Source organism: Pseudomassariella vexata, assembly GCF_002105095.1.
Source record: "Pseudomassariella vexata strain CBS 129021 chromosome Unknown BCR38scaffold_1, whole genome shotgun sequence".
Classification (NCBI taxonomy): domain Eukaryota; kingdom Fungi; phylum Ascomycota; class Sordariomycetes; order Amphisphaeriales; family Pseudomassariaceae; genus Pseudomassariella; species Pseudomassariella vexata.
Window position 1 is genome coordinate 1,849,940 of NW_024467956.1, and position 26,211 is coordinate 1,876,150.

A 26,211-nucleotide genomic window follows, 5' to 3' on the forward strand; every position below is an offset into this window, starting at 1 on the left:
CTGGGTCCTGATCGGCGGCGGGCCGGCCTATGTATAGAAACCCTCGCCTTGTTGCTAGCAAGACCGCTCAGCCGTGCCCGGCGGCCTGGACGTAGAGTCCGTTTCCTATTCTAGATGACTTCCGGAAGCAGCATCGAAACATTGTTTATTTGGAACCCGAGAGCGGGGGTTGTCTAAAGTGTAAACAGAAGTCCACCCAGGCGGCGAGATTTGGGGACCATTTTGCGCCTATGAGATCGTCACGTTTTGGGAGCTGATGTAAATTATTCAGGGGCGGCGCCATTCCTTCGGCACCATCCTGGTCCCGTGGACCCCCAACATTCGGCCGCCGGCGCAAGGTGGACCGACAATCTTGTCTTTGACATCCATCCGAATGGCTGACAATTTCCAAAAAGGGGGTGTGGTGTGGTGATTCTGTGACCTTACAGACATGTTGCCATTGTGTGACACACTTCACCAGCGAGGGGTAGTCGTGATGACGGACGACGGCGACGAACTCAAAGGATGAAGTGGATGGAGGTTGAGAAACACCGGGGTCATCTACCCCCTGTTCAGATCGTTTGTGGGGCGACGATGCCGGTAATTGGAAGGACCAAATCACGGTTGATGCCCGTGCATTTTCCACCAATGGTGGCAAGGACTTCCCAGAACTTCCAAGGACCGTGGCAACACGTGGTGTGGGTGTGGGAGTCAAGGGCATGTCTGGGGTGCAGTATGCAGCTTCCTAAAATTCCACCTCGAATATGACAATGCGATATTGTCCGTCGATCGTGTCTTCCACGAGTGAGCTCCTTTGGATCTTGGCGCGCTCAAGTTGGCATGTTATGTTCGTACATGGTGGCACTCGCCGCAAGTGGGAATTTCCCTTGTCTAGTTAATCTTTAGATTATCATATGCTTACATAGATCAGTTCATCTTCTGCATCATGCCTCAGGTCGTGGTGGCCGACTTTTATGTCAGACTGCTCGCTTGAGCGTAATGCACACTGTGCTCACAGCTCCTCTTTTCGGCTTGATCGGCAATCCAGAAACTTGTTTTATTAATACCTCTATAGTAACTAGCCCATGTTCGTGTTTGGCTGATAGCGTTTTACTATAGTTTTGACATATACTGCGAGTTATGACAGCTCATCCTATCCAGGTGGTACTCAAGTAAGTGAACACCTTGACGACAAGTTCCAGTGTCACCTCCTAAGTGGAGCGCAAGATTCATGTTGTCAGGGTACGGCTAGGCCGAAGGCAATAGTACAGAGTGATGGGGAGTAATGGGCGTCCCTCCTACGTAGCACCGGGTGGTCACTGGCGGTCTCAGGTAGGGGTGCCCACGATGATTCATTGATCTCTACTCCTTCCCTATCCTACTTCGAGATGGTCCTTATATAGATAGCTGGGCCGCCGCTTGGACCCGGCGTAGCCGCAGGTTTGGCGATGCCGGGAATCCTGACTCTCGGCATCCCGAAACTTCACATAGATTGTAATCATGACTGGGGAGGCTTTTGTCCGAAACACCCCACCGGCACCCTACCGGTGTCCTGCGTTCAGTGTCTCTGACACATGTGAATCATCTAGCCGCACTGGAGTACCGTCACACCATTCGTCTGTGTTAATCTAGTCCGACTATCTCCCTGCGTCTCATATTTGCTACCACGTCGGCTCTTGCCTGAAGTTGCTTATTCAAATCCCGGCATTCGTCAGCTCACCAAGAGAAATAGTCAATGTAGCCCGGTAGATAACCCACTATAATGCGCTCCAATCATTGTTATCGAAACAACATGGTCAGGGAAAATACATAAGCGTCAGCCAGTTGGTCAGCAATGTTTCTCGAAGCCCCGCTACCGCGCTGTTCACATTCCCTCCGAAATATCGGGCCATTCTGGGTAACGTCTCGCCACTGCAGGAAACTGCAATAGCTGGATCTAAAGGACCAATGTGCCACAGGAAAAAAGGGCAGAATCAACATATAGTGATGGGTTGTCCGGCGATTCTTCTCATGGTGGTTTTTGTAAATCGCGTATGCCTCAGCTGTGTCCGCATCATGGGCCTGGAACCTGACCATGGTGGAATGCAACGGGATGTTCCTTTTTGCCGTCGTATTGAGTCGTTCGCTGGTACCAATCGGTTGTTACTTGGAAGGAATATGCGGCGGAGCAACGCCTCATATCGTCTGGTTCAAGCACAGGTACGCATAGTTGAGTGGCTATCTTTTGGAATGAAAGTAAATAGTGTTGTAGAAGTTTGCCTAACAGTCGCGTGTCTTTGACCGCATTAGTTCTTGCTTAAAGCAAATGTCTTGTTAGTTATATCTCGCTACATCATCCATCACAGAGGCGAGAGATTGAGTAGCAGAGACTTGACCTGTACGCCTGATATGCAAGAACACCCACGACATATTCAAAATTCGAATCGCACTCCGTCTCGCTGCACGCCGGGCTGTCCTAATATTCGGATGCTGATACTTGAACACCTTGACGTTGCTCATGACTAAGGATCTTGCCCTCTTTTGGATCAAGTTTTGGGCAGGGGTGTACATCGCCTGCATCTCGTGGGCTGAGGCGCTTTTCTGGACGCTCCTATTTCTCAAAAGGGGACAAGAACCCGAGTCCCCACTATGTTATCACGAAAATATAGGCCTTAGCCCAAGTTTTCGCGAGTCTTGCACCTACAGAGAATGGCAGATGCAACCTGAGGCACAAGAACAAGGCCAAGGCACCGGACCTTCAGGTGGCGCAGATGCCGAGGCAACCTTAGCGGAGCAGAAGGATGAGGCTCTCTCTCAAAGTTGATGGAGGTGCCTGTCGAGGTGAGAGAGGCTGCGTTGAGGGGGTTTGATGCCTCGAAAGGTGTCTCGACGTTTCATTGCGTCATATCTTTTGCCGTATTCTGGCATCTGCTTTTGAGAGGGTTGTGGGAGATAAACGCCAGAATATTTTCATGGGCGGCGATGACATCCCTGTGGATGGGCAATGTTCTGTTAAATGTGATCTCTCTGCGCCTTCCAGACGTATCTAGATCTAAAACCGCCGGCGAGAAGAAATCAACTGGTTCCGGACTCGACACCCATATCGGTTTCTAAGTCCTGTTGTGCGGTACTCAGCCAAGCAATCACCATGGTGGATCTTCCTGGCAGATCGCCAGCATGTTCCATACTTGCTCACCCTTCTCCTCATTGTCGCTTTGATTGATACAGATTGCATCCACTGAGTTTTATTGAACATGATCATCGGGCGCCGGATCGCCCGCACTGCTTGGATGAGATTCTCAGTAATCGGAAATACGATGTCATTGCATGTGACTGATTGCAAAGTCTCGCCACAGCCCCAGCTACCGGACAGAGCATTATATTCGACCATGAGATCCGCCTCGCCCTGGGGCGCGCGGATCTCTAGCCCCTCAAACGCGGGATGCAGAATGTTTGCGGGAAGTCGAAGGATCCGTTGTCGCCACGAAGACAGATGATTCCGGCTTGATAGGGTTTTATCAGATTATACAGATTTTGCGATACAGAGTAATCTCTTGTCAGGGTACGGCTAGGCCGAAGGCAATAGTACAGAGTGATGGGGAGTAACGGGCGTCCCTCCTACGTAGCACCGGGTGGTCACTGGCGGTCTCAGGTAGGGGTGCCCACGGTGATGCATTGATCTCTGCTCCTTCCCTATCCTACTTCGAGATGGTCCTTATATAGATAGCTAGGCCGCCGCTTGGACCCGGCATAACAGCAGGGTCGGCGATGCCAAGGATCTTGACTCTCGTCATCCCAAAGCTTCACATAGATTGTAATCATGATTCGGGAGTCTTTTGTCCGAAACACCCCTCCGGCGGCCCGCCGGTGTCCTGCGTTCAGTGTCCTGACACCCACTGGTGCCTATGGCATTCTGTTCTCTGACATCTCTATCCTCTGCATGATTTCTCTATACCTGGAAGTATTTGAATATCCCCGAATATTTAAAGGATATATGTGCGACAGGTAAGATTTCTTGACACTTCATTTTCCCGAAGTAACGCTGGAACAGATGCATGTCTTCTTTTGGACGAATGAGGGCTCGCAATACTGACGAGAGTCATTTGCGGGTAAAGGCAGCTTTCGGGAACCGCCAATGGAGACGCTTGAAGTTTTTCCAACTTCAAGGTGGTGAAAGCAAGGAAAACCAAGACAGTAGGGCTAGGACAGGCTTTGCCCGGCCAGGTTCAAGGCTTCAAGCAACAACATAGTAAAACTTAAAACATATGCTATAGTCATTGGCATGCTGACATATTTCCTGAGAGCAGTATTGGTCAGTAGTAGCAATGATCTGCTAGTTCAACACGCCCATCTTCTGTCTTTGTGTAATGTCTTTCTCGTAGGCTCCTGTATACCGTGGTTTCCATGCCCACATCCTGTATCATTGGTGAGTCGTTGCAAATCGCAAAGCCTGCCTAGCATCATGTTGCAGATCAACGCCAGTTTTAAGTTGATAATCCTATCACAAGGGAATCATGCGAAGAGAACAAAGCCAATACAATTTATTTGTTTAGAATTAGGCAGTAACAATGGAAATAGTTTCCCTAATGTACTCATAAGCAATCAATAGCCTGAGGGAAAATGCATGCACTTATACACAAGTAGTATTCTAGAGGTGCCAATATTTTCACTAAATCTAGCTCTCTCATCTCAAACTTGCACTCAACAAAAGTATTCAGAGACATTACCAGCTTCGTAACACAGAACTCGCCATGGCATCACGAAATTGCCTCATAGACTTCCAGGACGCACCTTGGCGCCAACCTGAGAAGCTCAACGATGGTGCCCTTCGCCCACTTACATCTAAGGAGACTAAGGCCTATATCCTTAAGATCTGGAACTTGAAGGGTAAACTATCCAATGAGCCAGACGAGAAGTTGCGAAAGGGCCGGCTTGAGCTCAACAAAGCCATGCGCAATGATGCCTTTAGAAGAGGATTGGATAGACGCCGACCCCAAAGATTTACGTGGGAGGTTCAGAGTCGACAGACTTTCAACACTGCTCGTAACGACCTCGAAGCGAAGAATGATCAGGAGGCCCAGTTGATCCATGAGCTAATAACCCTTGTTCCGGGGGACGTGGCACCAAATACTGCGGCTGGACAGAGATCGAGTCAGCCACAGCCGGATGTTAGCCAGCAGGGTTGCAATTCGCCTCTGCCAAAGGGAACCTTCCCTGTACTGAATTTCCCTTCTCGAGCGCCTTCCCCAGATCCCATGCAACCCATGCCATTGATAGGTTATCCCTACCGGTCCCGAGAGACTGGTGATTACCTTGATCAGCTCATTGCAGACATGAATCCTTCCAACCCATTCAAGAAAGACGCAATGTTGTCGGCTTGTCCAGATCACTACAGTGATATTGACGAAACGGGTCAAGATGTGCTGGAGTATATCTTGGCCGAGGCAGCAGCGTTGCAAAGCGCTCTGTACAAGCACAATTACCCCGAGCTGGACTTACCCGACAATGAAATTCCATCGCCTCACAAATATGGAGCAAGGTGTTGTGTTACCACAAGCATATTCACTTGATAGTGTCCTCCCGCTACGTTATCTCCAGAACGATACTTTCCCAGAGCTGGGCGGATATGACGAGGAACTCTTGGGCAATGGTAAATTGTGTACTATACTAACTTGAGATATAGGCTTCAGGCGATAAGCTATGCCTCGGAATGGACATGAAAGCTTTAGTGGTAGTTGTACCAAACTTAGCATGTCGTTTTGGTAGTGTACGGCCAAGTGAGTATAAGAACTTCATTATTTGCACATGGCTAGAGCAGAGAATAGATTTTGGTTTCCATTGTGGGTTCTTCCTTCTTCCATCTCGATGTTGAGAAAGGCTTCCCTAACCGTACGTGTAGGAGCAGAATCTCGTGCTCGAGCAAGTAAGATGAGGCATTCTTTTATGAATCCCCCCTTTTTGATGAACCTTTTGTAAAATTAGTAATCATATGTGATGCGAGTGCATATGGGGTGTGAATTATTGTATTGGGAAAGGATGGCCAGGTCAGCTATTCTGGCCTGGCAGAGCTCTTTTATAGCTCTTATCTTATCTATCTTATCTATAGCTACAGGGTATCCCCCCATGGGGTCACGTATCAATATGGCTTTGAAGAAAATTCGGGAGGAATAATCCATATGCAGAATGGTAGACCATTGACCCTAGTGTCAACAAGGAAACACACAATTATTGCGATGCTGATGGTCATCTCAGCAAATTCAGGACAGCAAAGCCACAGGTGTTAGGTGATGGCTTGCGGGAAATCATCTGCATGAAAACAAAGAACTCGCCAACTTCACCAACATACGGAAGTTACGGAATAGTCCTGTATTTTTTCATGGTGCCAACAAAGAAAGGCTTGATACACGTCTAAGGCAAGGGGCTCCATCAAGAAGCATGCCTATCTACTAGGAGTGCTTGTGTAAAGCTGCTGCGTAAGCATGCATGGGTCCTGGCCAATCGCCACAGTGGGTATTGGACCTTTCCACGGGCGCTTTGGTGATTCTTCTACCGTGGCGTGAAGTGACCACAACATCAAATTTGGTGTTCATTCTAATTCATCTCGATTCACTCTAGATCACTTCGATTCTTAGTTTGGGTAGAGCAATCAGACAACATGGTTCGAATTCAACAATAGCAAGATCTGAACTAATTGGCTTTTTTGATGTCGCTCATTTGTGTGTAGTGATCTCGGTAGGGAGGGACACGGATCGGCGCTACAAGATCATTCGTCACATCCACAAATCGCTTAGCACGTATCCATCACTTAATATTGCGTGTCCCAAGCACACCGCCTGTTGTGCTGGGTGCAGCGCTTGGGCCCATTGCCCTTAGATCGCCCTTCCGTAGCTGCAGCCTTTCGCACATAGTCCCATCATCATCACCAATATAACCCTGTTTCCTGTATTACCCATACTTGTTTGGACTTTTCTATTCCTCCAGAGCTAGCGCTGTTCGCCAAAGCCGGTAAGTTATCTACAGCGGGACGAACTGATGTCTTTGGGCACCACAAAATCCTTACTGCTGGATCGTTGGCTGCGGAATCCACCCACATAAACACTGTCTTCGAGAGGTTGAGGCATGGAGGGGACTACACATGAATTTACATCCCATTGTTTTATCCAAATGGTTAATGCCAACTAAATGCCTCGTGCAGATAGGTTGACAAGCTCCCACAAATTCTTGAAGACGAAGGATTTGAGAATGCTTCTTAGCGATTCCATGAGTCATCACCCGAAGCCTTAGTAGCTTGGACTCGCTGTGAGCTATGAATAAGGGAGGAAGTTAACTGGCACATGATATTTGTTAAATAGAGACAGGAGTGGCGACATAAAATCAAATTGGCTTGATAGGAAGCCAATAGTGAGTCCGTTGGTGCTATTCTCAAGACCGGCCTAACCGTTACTATAAACCACAGCCGGTTTTTAAATCAAATTGGAAGCAAAGGATACACTGTGGTGCTCCAGGTAGCGTATAGGAGAAAAAAAGGGAAAGAATCAAATGGTGTTTGTTCCTGGATTCAAAGGATCCCTAGTTTGAATCATATACTTAATACTCATTACTAATGAAGGTTTATAGTTCTTCAATCATAATAAAGAGGGGTAAATACGATGAACACGAACCTATTGTATGCATACCTCTTTGAGTAGTTTAAGCACAACATTGCGGAATACGGTCGACTAATATAGAGGTGGATGTCGTCAAAATTTCCTACAAACCCCGGAGTGAGTAGCCATGCAGTTTTCTCTGTCTGGGAGAGGAATGAAATATAGAAAACATGTGACCTTTGCCTCCCAACCACCGAAACATATTGCATAAACATACAATATGACTGTTTGTCTTGCCGAAGAAAACCAGAAACAGTGTTATCAAGAAAGACTTATGGTGTCTAGATCTGTCAACGCATGTAGTGCGCAAAGAACCCAGCCGAAATGCTTCCACCAATAATCCCAAAAGTCCATCTTGAACCAAAAAGCACAACTAACAGGCACCTCAAGCTCCATCAAACCAAGCATAGCCCACAGAGAAAGGGCAATTACCCGCAGGCATGGGCATAGAATCCCAGCGAGAGACCCAAGTCAGACCCGACCTGGTAGGAGCCGTTTCCTATCCTGCGGTCATTGGCCTTGCCAGAAGAATGAAATTATGCATCGAAGAATGTGCATTTAGACCATGTCAACGTCGACTACTGCTTTGGATACTATCTCCACATCCTTGTTCTCATCTCACACCATTTGGAAAAGCTTCTTTCTTTAATATATTAATCCACAGGATTAGCAGGTGCTTATGGTACCGAAAATCGAAAACGCCAGCTTCTCAATACCCATGTAGTTCCACCTATCAAACCTAGTAACAACTCACCCTTGCTCCTTTGCGCCCTCAAATCCTTACCTTCTTCATCTTACATCACCATAATCCCATAAAGATGTACGGTTGATTATCCAGTGATCGACGAGAGGGATAAGAAACATTATTGTCACTTGGTTCACCAAGATAACTTCACAGCGCTAAACGGCAAAGAGAGAAGTGAACAACATCTTGCTTCATAAGGAGAAAAATTCACTGTGTAATGCTATACCGAGAAAAATATCCCAAGTTGTCAAGTAGCGGTAGCTTCTACTCATACATCAAAGTGTCACCTAGGCATATCCACGCTCATTCCAACTTTTGCCTTAACCCAGTCAATAACCAGTCTGCCAAACTCCCCTAAATTTCCCATAGTAACGAGTATGTTGAGACAGAGAGCGAAGCTGCTGTCCCTCATGACCGAAACTGTTCCAAATAATGATATCTCGCCCGTCATTCTAGTGTAATGCCCTTCAGCCCAGGAAAAAATCCTTTTTGAGTGCAGTGGTCACGTGTCAGAATCTACACTACATGGTTCGCGCACGCCCAACGTCACGCGTCGAGACGCAACTTTTTCTTGCAGCAAGTTCCAGGCGGCGGCACCGTTATGGGCCTATAAATGCATACTCGACATTCTCACTTGCTTTTCCGGGCTCCCTTATGCAAGCCTTCCCCTCGCGATTCTAACTTTCTTACAAAATATTCCCACTGGCAACTTTTGCACAAGGCATCCCCACCACAAGTATGCAAACCTCTCCCCCTCCTACGCCGCCATCAAGTGCTCCAGATGATCGCGAATGGCGATTTAAAAAGATGACATCACCTTGTGAATGGATCGAGGATTATCAGCCGGGAGGCTACCACCCTGTTCATCTGGGTGATGTTTTCAAAAATGGCCAGTACAAGATCCTGCGGAAGCTCGGCGAGGGCTCCTACTCAACGGTTTGGCTGGCCCGAGATCTGTGGTAAGCGATCTGCCGGTGACGCCATCGATACGCTTTGCTAAGGTCCCCTGAGGACCAGTAAATACGTCGCAATAAAGATATTGGTCGGAAGTTCGGAAGCGACTTCCGAGCTGCAAATCTTGCGCTACATCACGCAAAATGCACCAACAGAGGGTTCCCAACACATCACGCAGCTTGTAGATTATTTCGAACACTGTGGCCCTAATGGCGTCCATAAATGTCTGGTATTCGAGCCTATGGGTCCGAGTGTGAATACCATGGTCGAAGAGCTACCTCAGTTCAAACCTCGCAAGTGGGGAATGAAGGTACGCTACCCGCCTCAGATGGCAAAGAACATCCTCAAACAGTCTCTTCAGGCCCTGAAAGTTCTACATGAGTATGGTATAGCTCACGGAGGCTTCCAGCCGGGGAACATATTCTTCGGTCTTGACAACATCGACTCGAAGCCCGAGGGCGAGTTGCGGCAGAAAGAAGATGCACAAGCAATTCAATCTCCGCGCCCGTACAAAGGCTGGATGGTAAGCAAGATAAATGGGCTCCTCGGTATCTCTGCATCGCGAAACCCTTAGTGCCTTCCACGCCTTGCAACCAAGGCTTCAAGATTAAACTCGCCGATATGGGTGGAGGTTAGTATATCCCGGTGTGATCACTTCTACGTAAAAGTACTCTTCATAGTATGTTTACTTACGTCTGCTTGCTCTGAATAGCGTTTTTCTTCACGGACCCTCCGAAGAAGCCGGTTACCCCACTCGGGCTTCGACCTCCTGAGTTGATTCTGACAGGAGAGGTTCACAGAACCATTGACATATGGAGTTTCGGTTGCCTCACTTTCCAGATTGTTACCGGACAGCCCCTTATTTGCGTACCGTGGTATGATTCGGAATCCTACCAAGATGACGACCATCTCCTTTCCCTTACTGCCTGTCTCGGTGCCCTCCCCGACAAGCTCTATCGGGAGTGGAAGAATTCGTCATTGTACTTTACCCCCGAAGGGAAACTCTTCAATTGTGCGCTCGGGGGGTGGCAGAGGGGGCGGAGCCGCTTATGGTGGAGGAGTTGTTTGATAAGGCTGGCCCAGATCTGGAGGAGCAAGAAGCTCACCAAGTGAAGACACTTATTCGATGGATCTTACAGTACGATCCTGCGGCGAGACCCTCGCCTGCGGAAGTTCTACTACATCCGTGGTTTTCCCAGGACGAGACGAAGAGTGGTACATTCAAGTAAAAGCCTCTATATTGTACTTCTTCTAGTACGAGTCCGCAGGTATGCGCATTGGTAACGCGGTGCTGTAACGACGGGGTTATAGCTAAGGACAGTATGGGGTTGAATGTCGAAGGGATTTTCGTAAGCAGGGCGAGCTAGCCGTATACTGAGCAATAAGTCACAAGCTCATCGCTACAGAGGCCTTCGTGATGTCAACCAGCGAGAAGTTGCCTCACAACTATCCCATGATGCCTCTTTAACCCCCCCAGTAGCGGCGTCCAACCAGCATAGTCGGGCAAATTGCTGTTCACCCGGACGTCCTTAATAAGGAGCTCCACCACGGCCTCATGGCCCTTTCCGGCAGCCTAGGAAAGTGCCGTTCGAAAATGCTTGTCGCCTGCATTTGGGTCCATGCCATCGTGACCAAGGAGAGCTTGGGCATTATCAGTGTTGCCGGCGATGACTGCAAGGCGTAATGGCGTTCTCCCACAGGTATCTAGGAGGTTGATAAGACTGCCGCTGATGGAGAGTTCTCTGCTATGATCACCAGATTTATCCGAGTAGGTAATGACACCATTGGCGAATCTACTCCCAATAACTGCTTGACGACTTCGATTTACCCCTTGTATGAAGATAAGTGGGTGACGTCCACCCATCCTTCGCCGTCACAGATATGTCGACGCCCCTATTAAGAAGTACCTAGACTATCTCATCGTGTCCGTTAAGTAAAGCAGTTCGTAAGGCACTCCCGAAACGTCCACTTTGGGCATTCATCTTGGTACTCTGCTCATTCGCCCTCGTACATCTAGGAGTATTGCTATAATAGCTTGTAAATTTCTATTTCCAGTTGCACCCTCGATTACTCCCTGAGTTATCACGACCTGATCTCCTCGTTAATCAAGGAGAAGTGGCATCACCTCCTTGCCGCTCCATTTGTTCCTAGCTGTGGCCTTAATCACTACCTTAGTAATCACGATCTGGTCTAACAAATGTATTAATGTCGTTGGAGTTGATATTGGACGACAGCTCGAGGCTGGTTGGCTTTTGAGTTTGTAAACTATATCTTCGTCATCGTCATCACGACGAGAGATGAATATCTTAACAAGGGTGGACGAATATCGCAGGATACGCTCTAAACAATCCAAAATATTGCGGCGTGTATTTGGTTCGCATTCCTCGAGAACGTCCGGGATTATTATTACCCTTTTGAAATGGTCCACCCACTTGGCCATTTTCGCTAGGACGTTGCGGATGATCGTTTCGCCTTTCTTTCGTCAATATGTTCAGGCCTTGTCGTGGTCTTGTATGGTATTGCGAGTCAGATGAAGTTGTTTGTCTCGACAATCAAAGTTAAGATTCTGTTGAATCTCTGATAAGCTTGTAATAGTAGTATGCCAGAGGTTGTTGCCGGCATGTGATTGTGAAATGGCCGTGTTGGCGGGCGAGTCTGCGATGTGGCTAGCAATTATGAGGCAAGGTGATATATTATTGATCAGTATTTTTGAGAAGAACGACCAAGTCTTACGAACCCAAGATCACGGTCCCGGCAGGCACAGCAGCCAAGACGGCCCCGTCTGGTAGAACGATATACATGGCGCGAGCCGTGTCCAGCGGCGCGAAATATACTCTATCCAGAACCCAGTCCGTCTAGAGAAAATAGAATGGCCCTGACTGACTGCTACCACGAGGTCTCACGCAGATGGTGTCATGGACCATGGTCCATGTGATATTGGCAAGAAACAGGCACACGCTGGCCGAAGCAAGTGTAGGACTGGAAAACGGTTCTACATCCAGAGCGTGGCAAGCCATAATCATGCCGCCTGGGAAGGGAAAAACGAGGATAAGCTGGGGTTAGTTGGTGAAACGCTTGCAGAAACAGTAGATGATGTACAAGGTCGACATGACTCGCACGCAAGGGAAACAGTCCGGGGAAAGCAGTGAAGAGGCATACATCGAGCCCACATAAACTTGGGCTACGGTAAAGATATCCCCGTGAGTGGTTAACACGGCAGCCCGAGCGATGAGCGGTTGCGGCATCATGCAACCGCACGGTCTTACTCTACCTTGAACAATCACAGCACGAATAAACATTGACTTCACCGGGCCGCATTATTCACTGCACGAGACCCAGAGAGTACACGTATAGCCACTTGAAGTTCCGACATATACACAATAAGCTGCAGACCCCAAGGAGAAACCTCGCAGAAGCCTTGCAGGTGCAGACACCACAACATAGTCGGTGGACATAGGGATTCTCAGACAGTGTTGCAATCCTAACATTGCAGTTGTGGCATTCGGGGTTCATCAGAGTATACTAAGCGATGGAAGTAACTCAGGTAGGTCCGAATATCGAACGTGTCATTGGTCTCCAGTTTGTCACAGTGTGGTGCCAAGATGTGGCTGGATGTCCTTATGCAAGGGTTTAGGGCACTATCAGAACAAAACCAATCGAACCGAACTCATCTGTAGGTGGCACATCTGCAGCTAAGCGGCGTGGTACTGGACTGGAGCGACGCCACCGAATCGTACGGCACTGCGGTTGTGAATTAGCTGAAAGTTTTTTTTTTTGATGGATCATACGACTCTGACTAATTCGGCGGAATAGGCTCATTTACTTTCGTAGAGGTAGCCAGCCTGCTGGGAACTGATATGTCATATGCAGCATTTCCGGACGAACCCGAACCCATGCCAAGCCAGTGAGGTGCATAAGGGCGGCTGCAAGGAATATGCATATCCTTGTTCACGATCGTAGAGAGGAATAGGTGCTATGTATCAAGTTATTTCGCAGTCGTGTTTCTCATACACGGTCTCACAATGAGATTTACTGGATGGTATTCATAATATGAAGGATGCGTTGGTGGACCAGTTCCTATTCGTCGGGTCTGATAGTATGGAGATACAGTAACAAAGAATGTGAAATAAAATAAATTGAATGCCCAGTCAAGCGGGTTTGACATTCTCAACTACCGTTGTGACAGTGACCGTCACACTGTTGTTTATGTCGGCGAACTCACTCCACGAAGCTGATGAGTTATCTGAATTCCTCCAGCCCAACTGTATCTCACCGCTACACACAACGTACAGTTTGGATATTCCGTGAGTATGAACGAACTCCACAGCCGTTGGGTTGACAAGGTTTTCCATGACAACACTTGTCGAAGCCTGCCTATCGCTCCCAATATCGACCCTCCACAACCGGCCATCCGTCATACACGCAGTATAGGCAGTCTTCTCATCTGGCGTCACAGCCAATCCATCACAGTGAGGCAAATCATCCGTCAGAATTTCCACAGCACCTGTCGTTTGGATACAATCCTCAACCGCCTCATCCAGCTCGACAGGCACACGACCCAGGATACCGCGGCTGCTATTTGTGAACCACAAATAGCTGCCGACCACACAAACCCGGTTGATGCCAAAAAAATCTTCCGCGCTAGCGGCCTGGAAGGATTGGTCGGTTACAAGCACCGAGCATTTCCCTGTTTGCAGATGCACTCGATAAATGCAATGCTTCGCCGAATCGCACACAAGTAACATGTGCTGCGAAACTGCCACGAGCCCAAGGGCGAGACCTGCATCAGGTAGATGGGCTACTTGAGTCACTGTAGGCGGGTCACTGTTCGTGCCAAGCGTTACCCGCCACACGATGTAGTTCTCCGCTTTGACGCTGATGAGGTCGACATTGCCCGAGAGCACTAAGAAATCGTTGTCGTGACCTGGAATTGGGCATAAATGGACGAGCCCACTGGCATCAGTACTGGAGAAGGTGTATAGGAGTTGCGGCTCTGCATCTGGGTCTTCGGCATCCAGCTTGTAGAGTTCCGGCTGGTCGATACGGGTGACTAAAATGTGGCCGTCGGTGAGGCCTGCGAATCCTTCGAACCAGCCATCCGATGGTAGTTGCGTAACCAAACTTGTTTCGAGGATCATTTCGTGCAAGGCATGCGTTGCGGAAACGATTGATGTGGGGAAGATGGTTACTTGATGAATACAGAAAGTGTGAATGCCTGAGGAAACGTTGAGGTGGGAAGCATCGATGAAAAGTCATGAAATCGGATTTCGCACCCTTGTGGCACTCGGTAGATGGGTTAGTCGATGTGGGATACCTTTGACCTACGATGTATGACAGCTGTGATGCCACCCTGGTCTAGCTCCGTTGGCCCACCCGAATCCTGCAATTCTAGGGAGCCGTCCCACCCAGCTTACGAAAAAGTACGTGCCCGCCATGCAAGCCATGCAAAGGAGTCAACTACCGAGTTAAAACACAGCATAGCGAGACAGTAGCATTTAAACAAATACACTGCCATATAGTAAACCTGGTCTTAGACGAACCTATGCAGCGTCAACTAAGGACACCACGGAAAACCTGTTATATAAAAGTCAGTCGGCTGGCGTAGTTGGTCACTTCGCTGGTAGATAAGTCCCGATTTGAGCCTCACCCACTTGGGTCGGTGACGAGTCGCGGGTTCGAATCCCGCAGCTGACACACAAGGGGGTTTAGTCAACCCTTACGGCGCGCTGCCCACCTTGTTGACTTCGCCTACCTAGCGATAATAGGGAGATTGGTGCAGTTGAGGATTACGAGCATCCTAGCCAGTCCACCGTCAAGCACTACGTCGGTGGAATATAACTCGACAGCCGGTCCAGAATTCGAATCGTTAATCCGGCCCCTTATCGGACCTCGCCTATCCGATAACGCTCGTCGGCGAACCCGTCCCCTCACGATAGAAGGCGCGCAGCACGCCCTCTCGCCGCGATTCTTGCGAGCGTCTAGACCACGTTACGGTCTATCCACTTGAGCGTATGGTTGAGATGTATACGCTCGACGAGAACCCCAATTAGCAGATACTACGACTTGTCGCGACAAAAAATAGTCGAGCATCTTCTGCACATCAGCAGCATCCCACCCCTGAGGACGAATTTAAGTGCCACATTACCACACTTATCGGTAGTTCAGGCAGGGGTTGTAGCACAGACTTAGGGAGGGACAGGAGGTTTAGTAGTCGTTTGGCTACAAGTTTACCTGTATAACCGCCCGACGCGGCTTAAGGGCCCGCTATATCATCTATAGCCCCTTAAGGGAGTACTTGTAGAGGTACCGAGGGTTAACACCTACGGCGTATTTAATATTTTATATAGTCGGCTGGTGTAGTTGGTCACTTCGCTGGTAGATAAGTCCCGATTTGAGCCTCGCCCACTTGGGTCGGTGACGAGTCGCGGGTTCGAATCCCGCAGCTGACACACAAGGGGGTTTAGTCAACCCTTACGGCGCGCTGCCCACCTTGTTGACTTCGCCTACCTAGCGATAATAGGGAGATTGGTGCAGTTTAGGATTACGAGCATCCTAGCCAGTCGACCGTCAAGCACTACGTCGGCGGAATATAACTCGACAGCCGGTCCAGAATTCGAATCGTTAATCCGGCCCCTTATCGGACCTCGCCTATCCGATAACGCTCGTCGGCGAACCCGTCCCCTCACGATAGAAGGCGCGCAGCACGCCCTCTCGCCGCGATTCTTGCGAGCGTCTAGACCACGTTACGGTCTATCCACTTGAGCGTATGGTTGAGATGTATACGCTCGACGAGAACCCCAATTAGCAGATACTACGACTTGTCGCGACAAAAAATAGTCGAGCATCTTCTGCACATCAGCAGCATCCCACCCCTGAGGACGAATTTAAGTGCCACATTACCACACTTATCGGTAGTTCAGGCAGGGGTTGTAGCACAGACTTAGGGAGGGACAGGAGGTTTAGTAGTCGTTTGGCTACAAGTTTACCTGTATAACCGCCCGACGCGGCTTAAGGGCCCGCTATATCATCTATAGCCCCTTAAGGGAGTACTTGTAGAGGTACCGAGGGTTAACACCTACGGCGTATTTAATATTATTTTTATTATTTTATATAAAAGTCAAATTCGTATCATGATAGGTGTGGCAATTCGCTACGTTCCTCAGTGAAATCATTCTCGGTCTTGTGCTGAGAAAGTTGGAGCAGAGCTACTTACTTCCAGGGTAATGTATAAGAAATACGTACAAGAAGATAACCCTCTCCGATTCCGTTATTGGTGCCACATGTTCCCACAACTTTGCTCATCCAGTATCGGGCAACATCTGTGGGGCTATTACTTGGAGGTGCATTTCATAGCCTTCATGCCATCTACGGTCGTGTCTTCACAGCTGAAATTTCCTGTCGAGGCAAACACCAGAGTGATGGTCCCATTGGCCGCAGCTGCAACACTGACACTGGCTAGAAGTTAGCACGAGTCCAAAGCCATGCTACGCGTATGGAAGCCTTACGTCGAGTTGAAGTCAGCGGGGATGACACTGATGCCGAGACCAACATTCATAGCGTCAGGGGTGATAGTTAAACCCGAACCCATTCCAAAAGTGTCCGATCCAGCTTGCAATCCTCCTGGAACCCAGCTGTCAGAGATATGCGCTGGCCTCTTCGAGCAGTTTGTACTCACCGCCAACGGACTGCGTTTCCTGCCAATTGATTCCACACCCTAAACCTACTTCGCCGAAGGGCGACAACGTCCCTGCCGCACTCACGGCACCCGACCCCGACCTCGGAGTCACATTCTTCTCCAGGGCAGTGATGTTGACCAAGGTAGTGTTTTGACGCGGTGCCAAGAGGCCTGCGGAGACAAAGCTGGTAAGCGCTGACACAACGAGAAGAAAGAAGGATGCCATGTTGGTTTAGAGGATCAGCGAACAGTGGATCTCCAAATGAAACAGGCCTCGTAACAGCGCAAGCTTTATACTCGAGCGATGCTTAAGTACTTGGCTGGTTCGGCTGGCCGGGGGACTCGGATGATAAATACCCCTTATTAGCGATGATCCACCATTAAAAGCTGGAATTAATTGATATTCAGATACGAGTCGTTGTATTGCATCATCGTTCATCTATGGCAAGTTCAATTTGGGACCCTGGCCCATGCAGAACGAACAAGTGGATTTGTCCAGACCTCTTTGGACCCGGGAGATGAACCACGGTTTTAGAGTTGCAGATTGACGGGGGGCCCGGATACGTTCAGAATAAGAGCATGACCCAGTTGGGTTCCCACTTAGGGGCTATGTCAGTACAAATATAAAACGGTACCCAAGATGTCGTGGTATATTCAAGCAGCGTTATACAGTTGTGGATGACACCATGATCGATTCGTCAGTAATTCTGAAGTTGCTATTATCAGGTTACATGCGGGTTGGCGCCTTGCGTTGCTTCTGCCTGCCTGACTAGAAGGCTGCCTCGAGCCCCTTGTGTGGTGGTACTCCAAATATCATAAGCGAGTACACCAGCGGAGTACTTTCTAGGAGATTTTGGTGGCCATTTGTGAGGTGCCTTTGACCGATGCTTGTATGTTTTGTGGTTCAGCCAAAATGGAATCTGAGAGCCTCACGATTAAGACGTCGTTATCTAGGATTATATCGAAGGAGGTTATACTTTGCAGCCATCATGATAATCACTATGATAGGGCTAACCACGAGCCCAGGGCCGCTGTCATGAGACTCCCAGTTCAATCTGGCAGCTTTGTACGTGCGATTGTTCTGTGCATGAAACCTGTGGTTTGAAGTGTCAAGCAGGAATTCATGAAGCAGAAGTTCAGATTGGCACATTGCAATCCAAAAATTCGCAGTCTTACCTGTCATCCATGGCATGATGGGCGCTCGATACCTTCAAGATAGACCACCTCGGACGCTGATGAGTTTGGTTGAAGGAAATGCAGGGGAAGGTTATCGTTATCTTATCACAGCTTTTCTTATCGGGCAATTTTGTCGGGTTCTGCAGGTGATGTTCTGGGCCATGACGGGAACATTAGAATTTTTCTTTTGACCAGCAAGGCGTATCAGGTAATGATCCAGTCATGACCCATTATTTCCTCTTCTAGGATATTACAATGCTTGCTGAATATATAGAACAACGCGAACCTTGTTGCCCTCCTCCCACATTGGCCCGACGCTCCTTCATATCACCATGTTGAGATTAGCCCGAAGGCAGCTCACCATAAGGTGCTGTCCATCAGTCCTCACGCCGACTCATGTATTTCCAACCACTCGGTTTGCCGCTATGACATTGCGTCATCAAAGCGAGGCAGCGGCCTTACGGGAGCGTCCAGAGTCGTCCGCCCAGAACGATTTTGTCCTGTGGACAACGACCTCGGTCAGGAATTCCAAGAATCGAGAGCAGTCGCGCCGGGCCGATGCGGCAAGGGCCACGGCAACAACGAGTTCCGCACAGAAGGGGAAGCGACGCACGGGAAGCGATATACGGAAGAAGCATATAAAACTATCAGACCGCGCAAAAGTAACGAAGAAGCCACAGGGTCCTGGACCTGCAGACCAGCCCACCATGCCCTCCTCCGAAGAGTTCTCCGAAGAGTTGCCCGAAGGGCCTGCGCATCTGCTAGCATCCCCATACAGTGTTGTACATTCGCGTTTCCGATCCATCAGAGGGGCATCGTTCAAAATAAAAACGATCCAAAGCTCCCGCTCTCGCTGCTTCCAGACAACCGCCGTTGCGACTTTGCCTGGCATCACGACCATGAGAACCATGGCAGAGGACGCAACCAAGAAAGGTGCCGAAAGAGCTGCGGCGCTCCGAATCGTGGCGCTGTTGCACAAGGAAGGTCTGGTGGAAGAGCTGTGGCCTCAACATGAGAAGCTGAGCGCGGCTGTCTTGACCGCAGAGAAGGATGCTATCAAAGACGTCTATAACTACTGTGCCAGACACTTGGTCGTACCCCAAATGGTGGCTGGTAAAAGGACACGAATGCAGACAAAATCGTACACCTGTAATATCCGGCTTGAAGAGCAAGGCATTGAGGTCTCGGCGTCGGCGACCTCTGTCGACCGCGCAGAGATCGGTGCAGCTCTGAAGTTCAAGGCCGCGGCAGAAGGCTACATAGCCAATACCCAAGCCGCGGGCGACCATAACGGCCTAACCGTCGACACTGCATCCAAATTCCATGAGTGGTTACAGATGCATCGCAAATCCTACGACTTCGACTTGCGTGTGGATAAGACGGGTGGCATTTTCGAAGCCCAAGTCCTTCCCAAGTCGGATCGGTCGGGTGCCCCGGAGAACTCTAGAATCCAGGCCAGGGGAAAGCAGTTGGCCTCGGATCTCGCCCTTCTTTGTTCGGCAATCAACATCTGCAAAGCAGAGCCGGCACTGCTGGTGCTGTTCACCGCAGCAATGAAGGAGGGCAATGGCCGCATCGTGCGGAAACTTGGGCCTGTCACGCTGGAAGTGCCAGAACTGGCAATGAACCTGATGCAGCGTACAGTGCGGGCGACGAAAGACTTGCGCATCGCTGGCGCTGGCGCCAGGTTGACCGCGATTGATGAGTCGGAGCAGCAGCATAAATACTCAACACGACAGCATCTTAGTCAAGAGCAGAAGCGGGTTCTGTCGCAGGGCCTGGCCGGCATGTATGATCGCTATCTCGCAAGCGATGAGATGGCCTCGATGCGCAAGATCAAATCTGAATTGCCTATGAACAAGTACAAGCCACAGGTCTACCAACTGGTTGAGGACAACGTCTTCAGCATCATCATTGGCGCCACGGGCAGCGGAAAGACGACCCAAGTGCCGCAGATCATCTTGGAGCAGTACTATAAGAGCGGCAAAGGCGCCGAGTGCAACATCATGTGCACCCAACCACGCCGAATCGCTGCAACCTCAGTCGCAAGTCGAGTGGCCGACGAAATGGGCCCAGAACTCAAGGCTCACGTGGGACATCACGTCCGTTTTGATGCACGATTGCCACGCCAGGGTGGCAGCGTCACGTACGCCACCACTGGTATCCTCCTACAACAGCTTCAATCCGATCCCGGCCGCATCTTCGACCATGTATCCCACCTCATTATCGACGAGGTCCATGAGCGGGACCGCATCATCGACTTCACGTTGACTATCCTGAAGAAAGCGGTAGCGGAACGATTGATGCAGGGACTCAAGGTCCCGAGGATCACCTTGATGAGCGCTACGCTGGACACCGAGCTGTTTGCTAACTATTTCAAGAACATCGGGCCTGACGGCGAGGAATTCGAGGCACCTGTTCTCTCTGTCCCAGGCCGAACGTTCCCGGTTACGGAGCGACATCTGGACGCTGTTTTGGATGACCTACGCAAAAACTATACCCAAGCAGAGCTGAGAGTTCTCGATGCCGATAAATTCTCTGCACAGTACCTGGACATTGAGCACCGTTTTGCCCGTGGCGCATTAACAGGTCGAGATGACGAGGTCGGCGTCATCGATTGGAAGGCGAAGCAGAACCTCGTCGACAACGAGCTTGGCGGCAATTCTGCTGACGACGCCATCACACCGTATGGTCTTATCGCCACCACCATTGCGCATGTCTTGAGGACCACGAGTGACGGCGCCATTCTGGTGTTCTTCCCAGGCTTGGACGAGATGCAACGGGTTGAAAAGTTGCTGCAGAACCAGGTGCTAGGTGTCGATATGATGGATACCTCCAAGTACAGAACTTACCTACTCCACTCGTCTATTCCCGATGCGCAGAAGACCGTCTTCAACCCTGTGCCTCCAGGGGTCCGCAAGATCATTTTGAGCACCAACATCGGTGAAACGTCCATCACGATCCCCGATGTCAAGCACGTCATCGATACGGGCAAGGTGCGTGAGACGCGTTACGACCACGTGAAGCGCATCTCGGCACTTCAGAGTACATGGATCAGCAAGTCCAACGCGAAACAGCGCGCTGGAAGAGCTGGTAGAGTCCAGGATGGTCATTATCTCGCCCTGTACACCAAGGCACGGCACCAGTCGATGCGCGCTATTGGCCTTCCAGAGCTCCTCCGCTCCGATTTGCAGACGACGTGTCTCAACATTAAGTCGTCCATCCCCGGCGTCGATGTGACCGAGTTCCTGGCCGCCGCTATTGAGCCACCCAGTGCTGCCAGCGTCAAAGAAGCCCTCAAGAATCTCGCCGATTTGGGCGCCCTCACTCGCGACCATGGGCTGACGGCGTTGGGCAAGCTTTTGGCCTCCCTCCCCGTGCATCCCGCTCTGGGCAAGATGATCCTGCTCGGTGTGCTGTTCAAATGTCTCGATCCTATCATGGTTGTGGGCGCCGCTGCTGAAGAGCGAGGCCTGTTTATCACGGCGCCCGATGTCAGGTCCCAGAGCGCGCAGAACAAAGTTTCGTATGCTGCCGGGTCAGAAAGCGACCACCTCGCACTGTACAATGCTTTCTGCGATGTACGAGACAACTACTCCCCTCAAGATGAAAGGCGGGCGAGGGATGTTGCCTACAAAGAACTCATCCATTTTGGTGCCTGGAAATCTGTTTACGGTGCTGCGCAGCAGATGGAGCAGATATTCCTGGAGGCCGGCCTTATATCTCGCCCCGAAGAGTGGGAAAAACGGGACAGGTCACGGATGTTCGGAGGAAAGGAGCTCAACAAGCACTCGCACAAAAGCCACATTGTCAAGGCCATCTTGCTTGCTGGTTTACAGCCCAACGTAGCTATCGCGACGGGCAGGGAGGCACGAATTTGGCGAACTTTCGGCGAGCCGGTTTCGCTCTTGCCACAAACAAGTGTTCTAACCAGGGCACCCCCGAGATCAACCCAGGACGGCGCGCGTTCCAATCCCATCCTGGTCACCTTCACCAACCTCGTCAAGTCAACCGAGGGCTCAACCTTCCTCCGGGATGCGAGCACCGTCAACCCACTCGCCGTTGCGCTGTTCGCCAGCAAGCTGACGCAGGTCGACGGCAGTGGTCCCGTCATTACGGCAAACGAATGGTTGCCATTCTTTGTCAGATGCGAACGCTCCGGCTGGCACTCGGCGAACAACCTGCTGCAGTTCCGAACTTCACTCAACAAGATGCTGATGCATGCGTTTGGTGACTTGGCACACTTGGGCAAGTCGACGAGGGACGGAGGCCGGAAAGGTATCCACGATAGCAAACTAAGGTCGGATGTCTTTGATGCTGCGGTGGCCGTTTTGGATGTGTCGGAACGCTCAAAGGTGTTTGCACCGGGTCCTTCCAGGGATAGAGTAGAGACGAATAGACGGGAGGTAAGTCCAGATAGACTGAAGAGGCGGGCCCGGGACGCAAAATATCGTGCATAGGTGGGCTGTTAGACTCGTGTGTATATTATACTGTATTAGACTTGTATATTACGGGCACCAGGAGCCCCGTCTATGTAGTTGGAGATGTATAATCGCAAATGTCACTCTAGCAACCGCAAGTTGAATGATTTCACGTGGTCTGGTGTCGCATTTGCCGTATTGAACTAAGGTTTGTAAGGACTAAGACTTCAAAACGCATGAATGCGACGTCATAATGCAAAATGGGGTGCATACAAAAAGGTGGTCAACGCAGCTACCTGTTGATCTTAGGATGGCTATCTCTCTCTATAATCTATTCATTGGTCAGCAGCTTACAATTCCTGGCCAATCAACAAATCTTCCTCCTCATCACCAAAGCCCTGATCATCGAGCTGATGAGAATCAAGTTCGGCGGCACACAAACCTTCAAATCTCACATCCATAATTTGTCCACCATCCCCGACGATACGCATGGGGTCTCACACAAACTTCCTTCGTATTCACTCTTGTCCGTATCGTCCACGACCGGCAGAGATCCTTAATTTGGTTCCTCGTCATCAGCATAAATCTTGAACTCGCTTTCAATGCCATTCACAACATGAATGTACGATAACTTCCCCTGGCATGACCCTCTCCAACACTATTTCATGAAACCCTACAAAAAGATTGGTGCCACTGTCGCCATGAGTTTAGGGTTTTTATAAGCACCCAAGCCTTCGGGTTATCAAGGGTCAAGGAACTAAACATAGTACAGCGCTGGCATTGTAGGCATCGTCAAAATTCACCAGATCACAACCATAGGCGAAAGAGACAATATGCCATATAAGCCACATTACCCCTTTCCATGAATTCTACCAACGCTTACTAGCCTGCTCACATTACTAAACCCTGGTGAAGACCGCCTACCCCTCCTTCGGGCGGTGGATTGGATACCTGAATTCGGACCTCTGGAGCAAGTTCCTCCACGTTAGCCGCATATCGGCACAGGAAGGACGACTATAGCAGCAACGATAGAATCATGCGTATTAATGAGATGTCTGTCCAGTATGGCTTGAGAAGCTGTCGTGGTGTAGAAGAAGTCGAGGGCGTTGATCTGACTGACCAACCGACGATACCAGCACATGGCTTTACGAAACGCGACACCATTGCGCTATATTAAGACAATGCTTTTGCCACAACATCATCTTGCATGAAAATCATGCAACCACAACGACGTGTCTCTCATTCACCACGCGATTATTCTGTAACGGCACATAACATGGCTAATGCGGTGAAATATCACGGCGAATCAAGCGCACTAAAGAGTTTATTCGTCAGGGCTATTCCCCGGCCGCGGCAGCCCTCCTGTAAGGTATTAAAGAGACCAAATTGCCCTACCATATTCGTAGTTATAATTCATACCGCGACCGTAGCTGCCGTGTAATGAAATTAGACTCTGGAGCAAAAGGAAGTGATTGTTAACGAGATTATATATAAATATCTCTACGGACTGGCTCCTAATATTTATTAAATGATCGTCAGTTCAATGCTCAGAGTCATGATCGTGATCCTCGGGCCAATCCGGAAACCCATCATCAAATAACTGCTCCAGAGCCTCCATCCTTGCCTCATTGCTCTCCAACTCAGAATCACTCATGACCTCAACCCAAGCCTCCCACTCCTCATCGTTCAGTAGACACTCGTCAAGCAATCCCGAAATCCCCTTGATGTCCAGGTTTTCACCAATGAAGACTAACTCCTGTCGACGGTCTCCCCACTCGCCGCCCTTCTTGATGTCGTGCAGCACCAGCGCATCGATCTCCTTGTTGCCCGTGATGTAGTCCTCTTCTGGCAACGTGCAAAACCAAGGCCGGCCACCGATGAGTGTCAGCATGGCGCCGGCTTGCGACCACTCGCCTGCGCGGTGAGGGCGAGTGGCGAGGAAAAATTCGCCTTTGGAGCGGAAGAGGCGGCTGATGATGGGGTTGGAGCTCTTGTTTGCTAGGATTTCTTGGTTGGAGGGTGGGTTCAGGGGATCTTCGTCTTCGTCTTCCATGTCGACGTCAGTATCGTCCTCGTCTTCTTCGTCGGTCTCATCGTCTTCATCCATGCTGTCTTCTTCGTCGTCCTCGTGTTGCATCTGCAGAATGAATTTGTCGTAGAGGAGTTTCCAGAGTCTTCGCGGATGGAAGGGACGTGATCTCGTGTAGACGAAGTTTCGCACGTTGTATTCCTCTGTTTCTGGTTTTGGTGTTACTTTCATGCGGCCGTTGACCTGGAGCGGGACATGTTAGCTTCATGGTGTTGTTGGAGGGTGCTAGGCATGCAAGAGTGGGAGACCTGCCTCTCGCAACGTCATTTCATGCAAGTCCTGAAGCCACCCAAAGCCGATCTGAGCTCGCTCGAGGTTGAACAGCTTTGTGTTCACAATCTGATTGACGTCAAGCTTGCCGTAACTTGACTTAATCACTTTTGCGTTGCGATTTAGCGTTGAAACTAGATCAATGATACGACGTTGGGTTGCTTCGTCGACCTGATATGAGAAGACCATGTTAGCACGGCTGAGAGAGGACGAGAGATTGACCCACCATATCTATCTTGTTCAGAACAATTACATCTGCAAACTCAATCTGGTCGATCATGAGATCCGAGACTGTCCTCTCGTCCTCTTTCGTCACGTCGTTACGAGTCGCAGATATGAGTTGGTCAGTGTTGAAGTCATTCAGAATCTCGAAGGCATCAATGACTGTAACGCAAGTGTCAATGTGGGCAAACTTTCCGACACCACCGGCATTGGCTCTGAAAGAAAGATCAGTTTGCTGGCAATTTGTGTGGAGTCAAGTGTGAAAGCCTACATTCTTGTGAGGACTTTCTTCATGCTCTCATCCAATGCATCGTCTCCACTGCCCAATTCGGCCATTCTAGAGGCGAGTTCAGAGTCGAAGGTCTCAGCAACTTGTTGGGGCTCGCTGATGCCACTGCTCTCGACAATGACATAGTCAAACTCTCCGAGTTCGGACAGATACACCAGCTCTTCAAGCAGATCTCCGCGAAGCGTGCAGCAGATGCAGCCGTTTTGGAGTTGGACCACTTTCTCCTTGGTCTTGCGGAAGTTCTTCTTGATGAGAGATGCGTCGACATTGATTCTGGGTAATTGTTTAGCGCTCGGGTTGCGAAACAGAACTGGGGACATGGGACAACCGACGCTCCAATATCATTGACGATCACAGCGATTCGAAGGCCATGATCGCTTTTGAGGATATGCTGCAGTAACGTAGTCTTCCCACTCCCCTGGAAAAGTTCTGTCAGAAGCACAATTCTGTCACAAATTAGACGGTGCAACTGCTTACCAGGAAGCCCGAGAGCAATGTCACTGGCAGAGCTCTTGGTGGTGCAGCCTTCACTTGTTTGTTCTTGCTTGCCGCCTTCGCCTTCGAAGGCACACTTACCAGACCCTTTGCCATGATGATATATTTTCCGGAGTGATATTCGAGACACAACAATAAACTTGATCTTGGGAGTGCTGGACTTATATACGAGTTTCACTGGACCAATCACCGTCGACGAATTTGCAAGCCATCCGGGTATTTGAGATGCATTATAGCAGATGTCTTATTCCAAGATGCCATCAAGGTGGTA

The 26,211-nt window shown here is 49.8% G+C and overlaps 8 protein-coding genes and 1 non-coding gene across 9 annotated transcripts; 4 read left to right on the forward strand and 5 right to left on the reverse strand.

The window, feature by feature from the left end:
• Positions 1 to 4,709: 4,709 nt before the first annotated feature.
• Positions 4,710 to 5,655, forward strand: BCR38DRAFT_404500 (uncharacterized protein; the record flags this gene model as incomplete). Its single annotated transcript, XM_040857849.1, has 3 exons — positions 4,710 to 5,497; positions 5,532 to 5,608; positions 5,642 to 5,655. 3 exons carry the CDS (start codon positions 4,710 to 4,712, stop codon positions 5,653 to 5,655), a joined length of 879 nt encoding a protein of 292 aa, XP_040721003.1.
• Positions 5,656 to 9,087: 3,432 nt separating this feature from the next.
• BCR38DRAFT_453952 (serine protein kinase) lies at positions 9,088 to 10,532 on the forward strand (the record flags this gene model as incomplete). Its single annotated transcript, XM_040861656.1, has 5 exons — positions 9,088 to 9,308; positions 9,361 to 9,731; positions 9,776 to 9,934; positions 10,016 to 10,315; positions 10,387 to 10,532. 5 exons carry the CDS (start codon positions 9,088 to 9,090, stop codon positions 10,530 to 10,532), a joined length of 1,197 nt encoding a protein of 398 aa, XP_040721004.1.
• On the reverse strand, positions 10,445 to 11,491 carry BCR38DRAFT_416734 (uncharacterized protein). Its single transcript, XM_040859122.1, has 2 exons — positions 11,321 to 11,491; positions 10,445 to 11,248 (listed from the first exon to the last, which is right to left on the reverse strand). The coding sequence occupies exon 2, from the start codon at positions 11,165 to 11,167 to the stop codon at positions 10,877 to 10,879; it is 291 nt and encodes a 96-aa protein (XP_040721005.1). The 5' UTR covers positions 11,168 to 11,248; positions 11,321 to 11,491; the 3' UTR covers positions 10,445 to 10,876.
• On the reverse strand, positions 10,724 to 10,876 carry BCR38DRAFT_331670 (uncharacterized protein; the record flags this gene model as incomplete). The annotated part of the gene is made up of 1 exon (XM_040855081.1): positions 10,724 to 10,876. A coding segment is annotated over one exon (153 nt), but the record flags the coding sequence as incomplete, so codon positions are not given.
• Positions 11,492 to 13,373: 1,882 nt separating the features above from the next.
• Positions 13,374 to 14,786, reverse strand: BCR38DRAFT_416735 (uncharacterized protein). The gene has a single exon (XM_040859123.1). The coding sequence runs from the start codon at positions 14,439 to 14,441 to the stop codon at positions 13,452 to 13,454; it is 990 nt and encodes a 329-aa protein (XP_040721007.1). The 5' UTR covers positions 14,442 to 14,786; the 3' UTR covers positions 13,374 to 13,451.
• Positions 14,787 to 15,649: 863 nt separating this feature from the next.
• Positions 15,650 to 15,752, forward strand: BCR38DRAFT_t14. Its single transcript has one exon. It is a non-coding gene; the product is annotated as a tRNA-Thr (tRNA).
• An 881-nt stretch (positions 15,753 to 16,633) lies between these two features.
• Positions 16,634 to 17,485, reverse strand: BCR38DRAFT_492563 (uncharacterized protein; the record flags this gene model as incomplete). Its single annotated transcript, XM_040864695.1, has 3 exons — positions 16,975 to 17,485; positions 16,809 to 16,934; positions 16,634 to 16,754 (listed from the first exon to the last, which is right to left on the reverse strand). The coding sequence occupies exons 1-3, from the start codon at positions 17,202 to 17,204 to the stop codon at positions 16,634 to 16,636; spliced, it is 477 nt and encodes a 158-aa protein (XP_040721008.1). The 5' UTR covers positions 17,205 to 17,485.
• An 833-nt stretch (positions 17,486 to 18,318) lies between these two features.
• Positions 18,319 to 22,857, forward strand: BCR38DRAFT_416742 (P-loop containing nucleoside triphosphate hydrolase protein). The gene has a single exon (XM_040859124.1). It carries the CDS (start codon positions 18,487 to 18,489, stop codon positions 22,612 to 22,614), a length of 4,128 nt encoding a protein of 1,375 aa, XP_040721009.1. The 5' UTR covers positions 18,319 to 18,486; the 3' UTR covers positions 22,615 to 22,857.
• Positions 22,858 to 23,884: 1,027 nt separating this feature from the next.
• BCR38DRAFT_416744 (CobW/HypB/UreG, nucleotide-binding domain-containing protein) lies at positions 23,885 to 26,123 on the reverse strand. Its single transcript, XM_040859125.1, has 6 exons — positions 25,923 to 26,123; positions 25,778 to 25,863; positions 25,428 to 25,718; positions 25,161 to 25,371; positions 24,917 to 25,105; positions 23,885 to 24,847 (listed from the first exon to the last, which is right to left on the reverse strand). The coding sequence occupies exons 1-6, from the start codon at positions 26,034 to 26,036 to the stop codon at positions 24,116 to 24,118; spliced, it is 1,623 nt and encodes a 540-aa protein (XP_040721010.1). The 5' UTR covers positions 26,037 to 26,123; the 3' UTR covers positions 23,885 to 24,115.
• Positions 26,124 to 26,211: the final 88 nt, after the last annotated feature.

What these genes read in the sequence shown, in the direction of transcription:
- BCR38DRAFT_416734 (XM_040859122.1), bottom strand. Translation starts at nt 11,167, where the DNA reads ATGGGTGGACGTCACCCACTTATCTTCATACAAGGGGTAAATCGAAGT.
- BCR38DRAFT_416735 (XM_040859123.1), bottom strand. Translation starts at nt 14,441, where the DNA reads ATGATCCTCGAAACAAGTTTGGTTACGCAACTACCATCGGATGGCTGG.
- BCR38DRAFT_416742 (XM_040859124.1), top strand. Translation starts at nt 18,487, where the DNA reads ATGTTGAGATTAGCCCGAAGGCAGCTCACCATAAGGTGCTGTCCATCA.
- BCR38DRAFT_416744 (XM_040859125.1), bottom strand. Translation starts at nt 26,036, where the DNA reads ATGGCAAAGGGTCTGGTAAGTGTGCCTTCGAAGGCGAAGGCGGCAAGC. An exon ending in ATCGTCAATGATATTGGAGC is followed by an intron (nt 25,719 to 25,777) that starts GTCGGTTGTCCC and finishes ACAATTACCCAG; the next exon opens with AATCAATGTCGACGCATCTC. An exon ending in ATGAAATGACGTTGCGAGAG is followed by an intron (nt 24,848 to 24,916) that starts GCAGGTCTCCCA and finishes GTCCCGCTCCAG; the next exon opens with GTCAACGGCCGCATGAAAGT.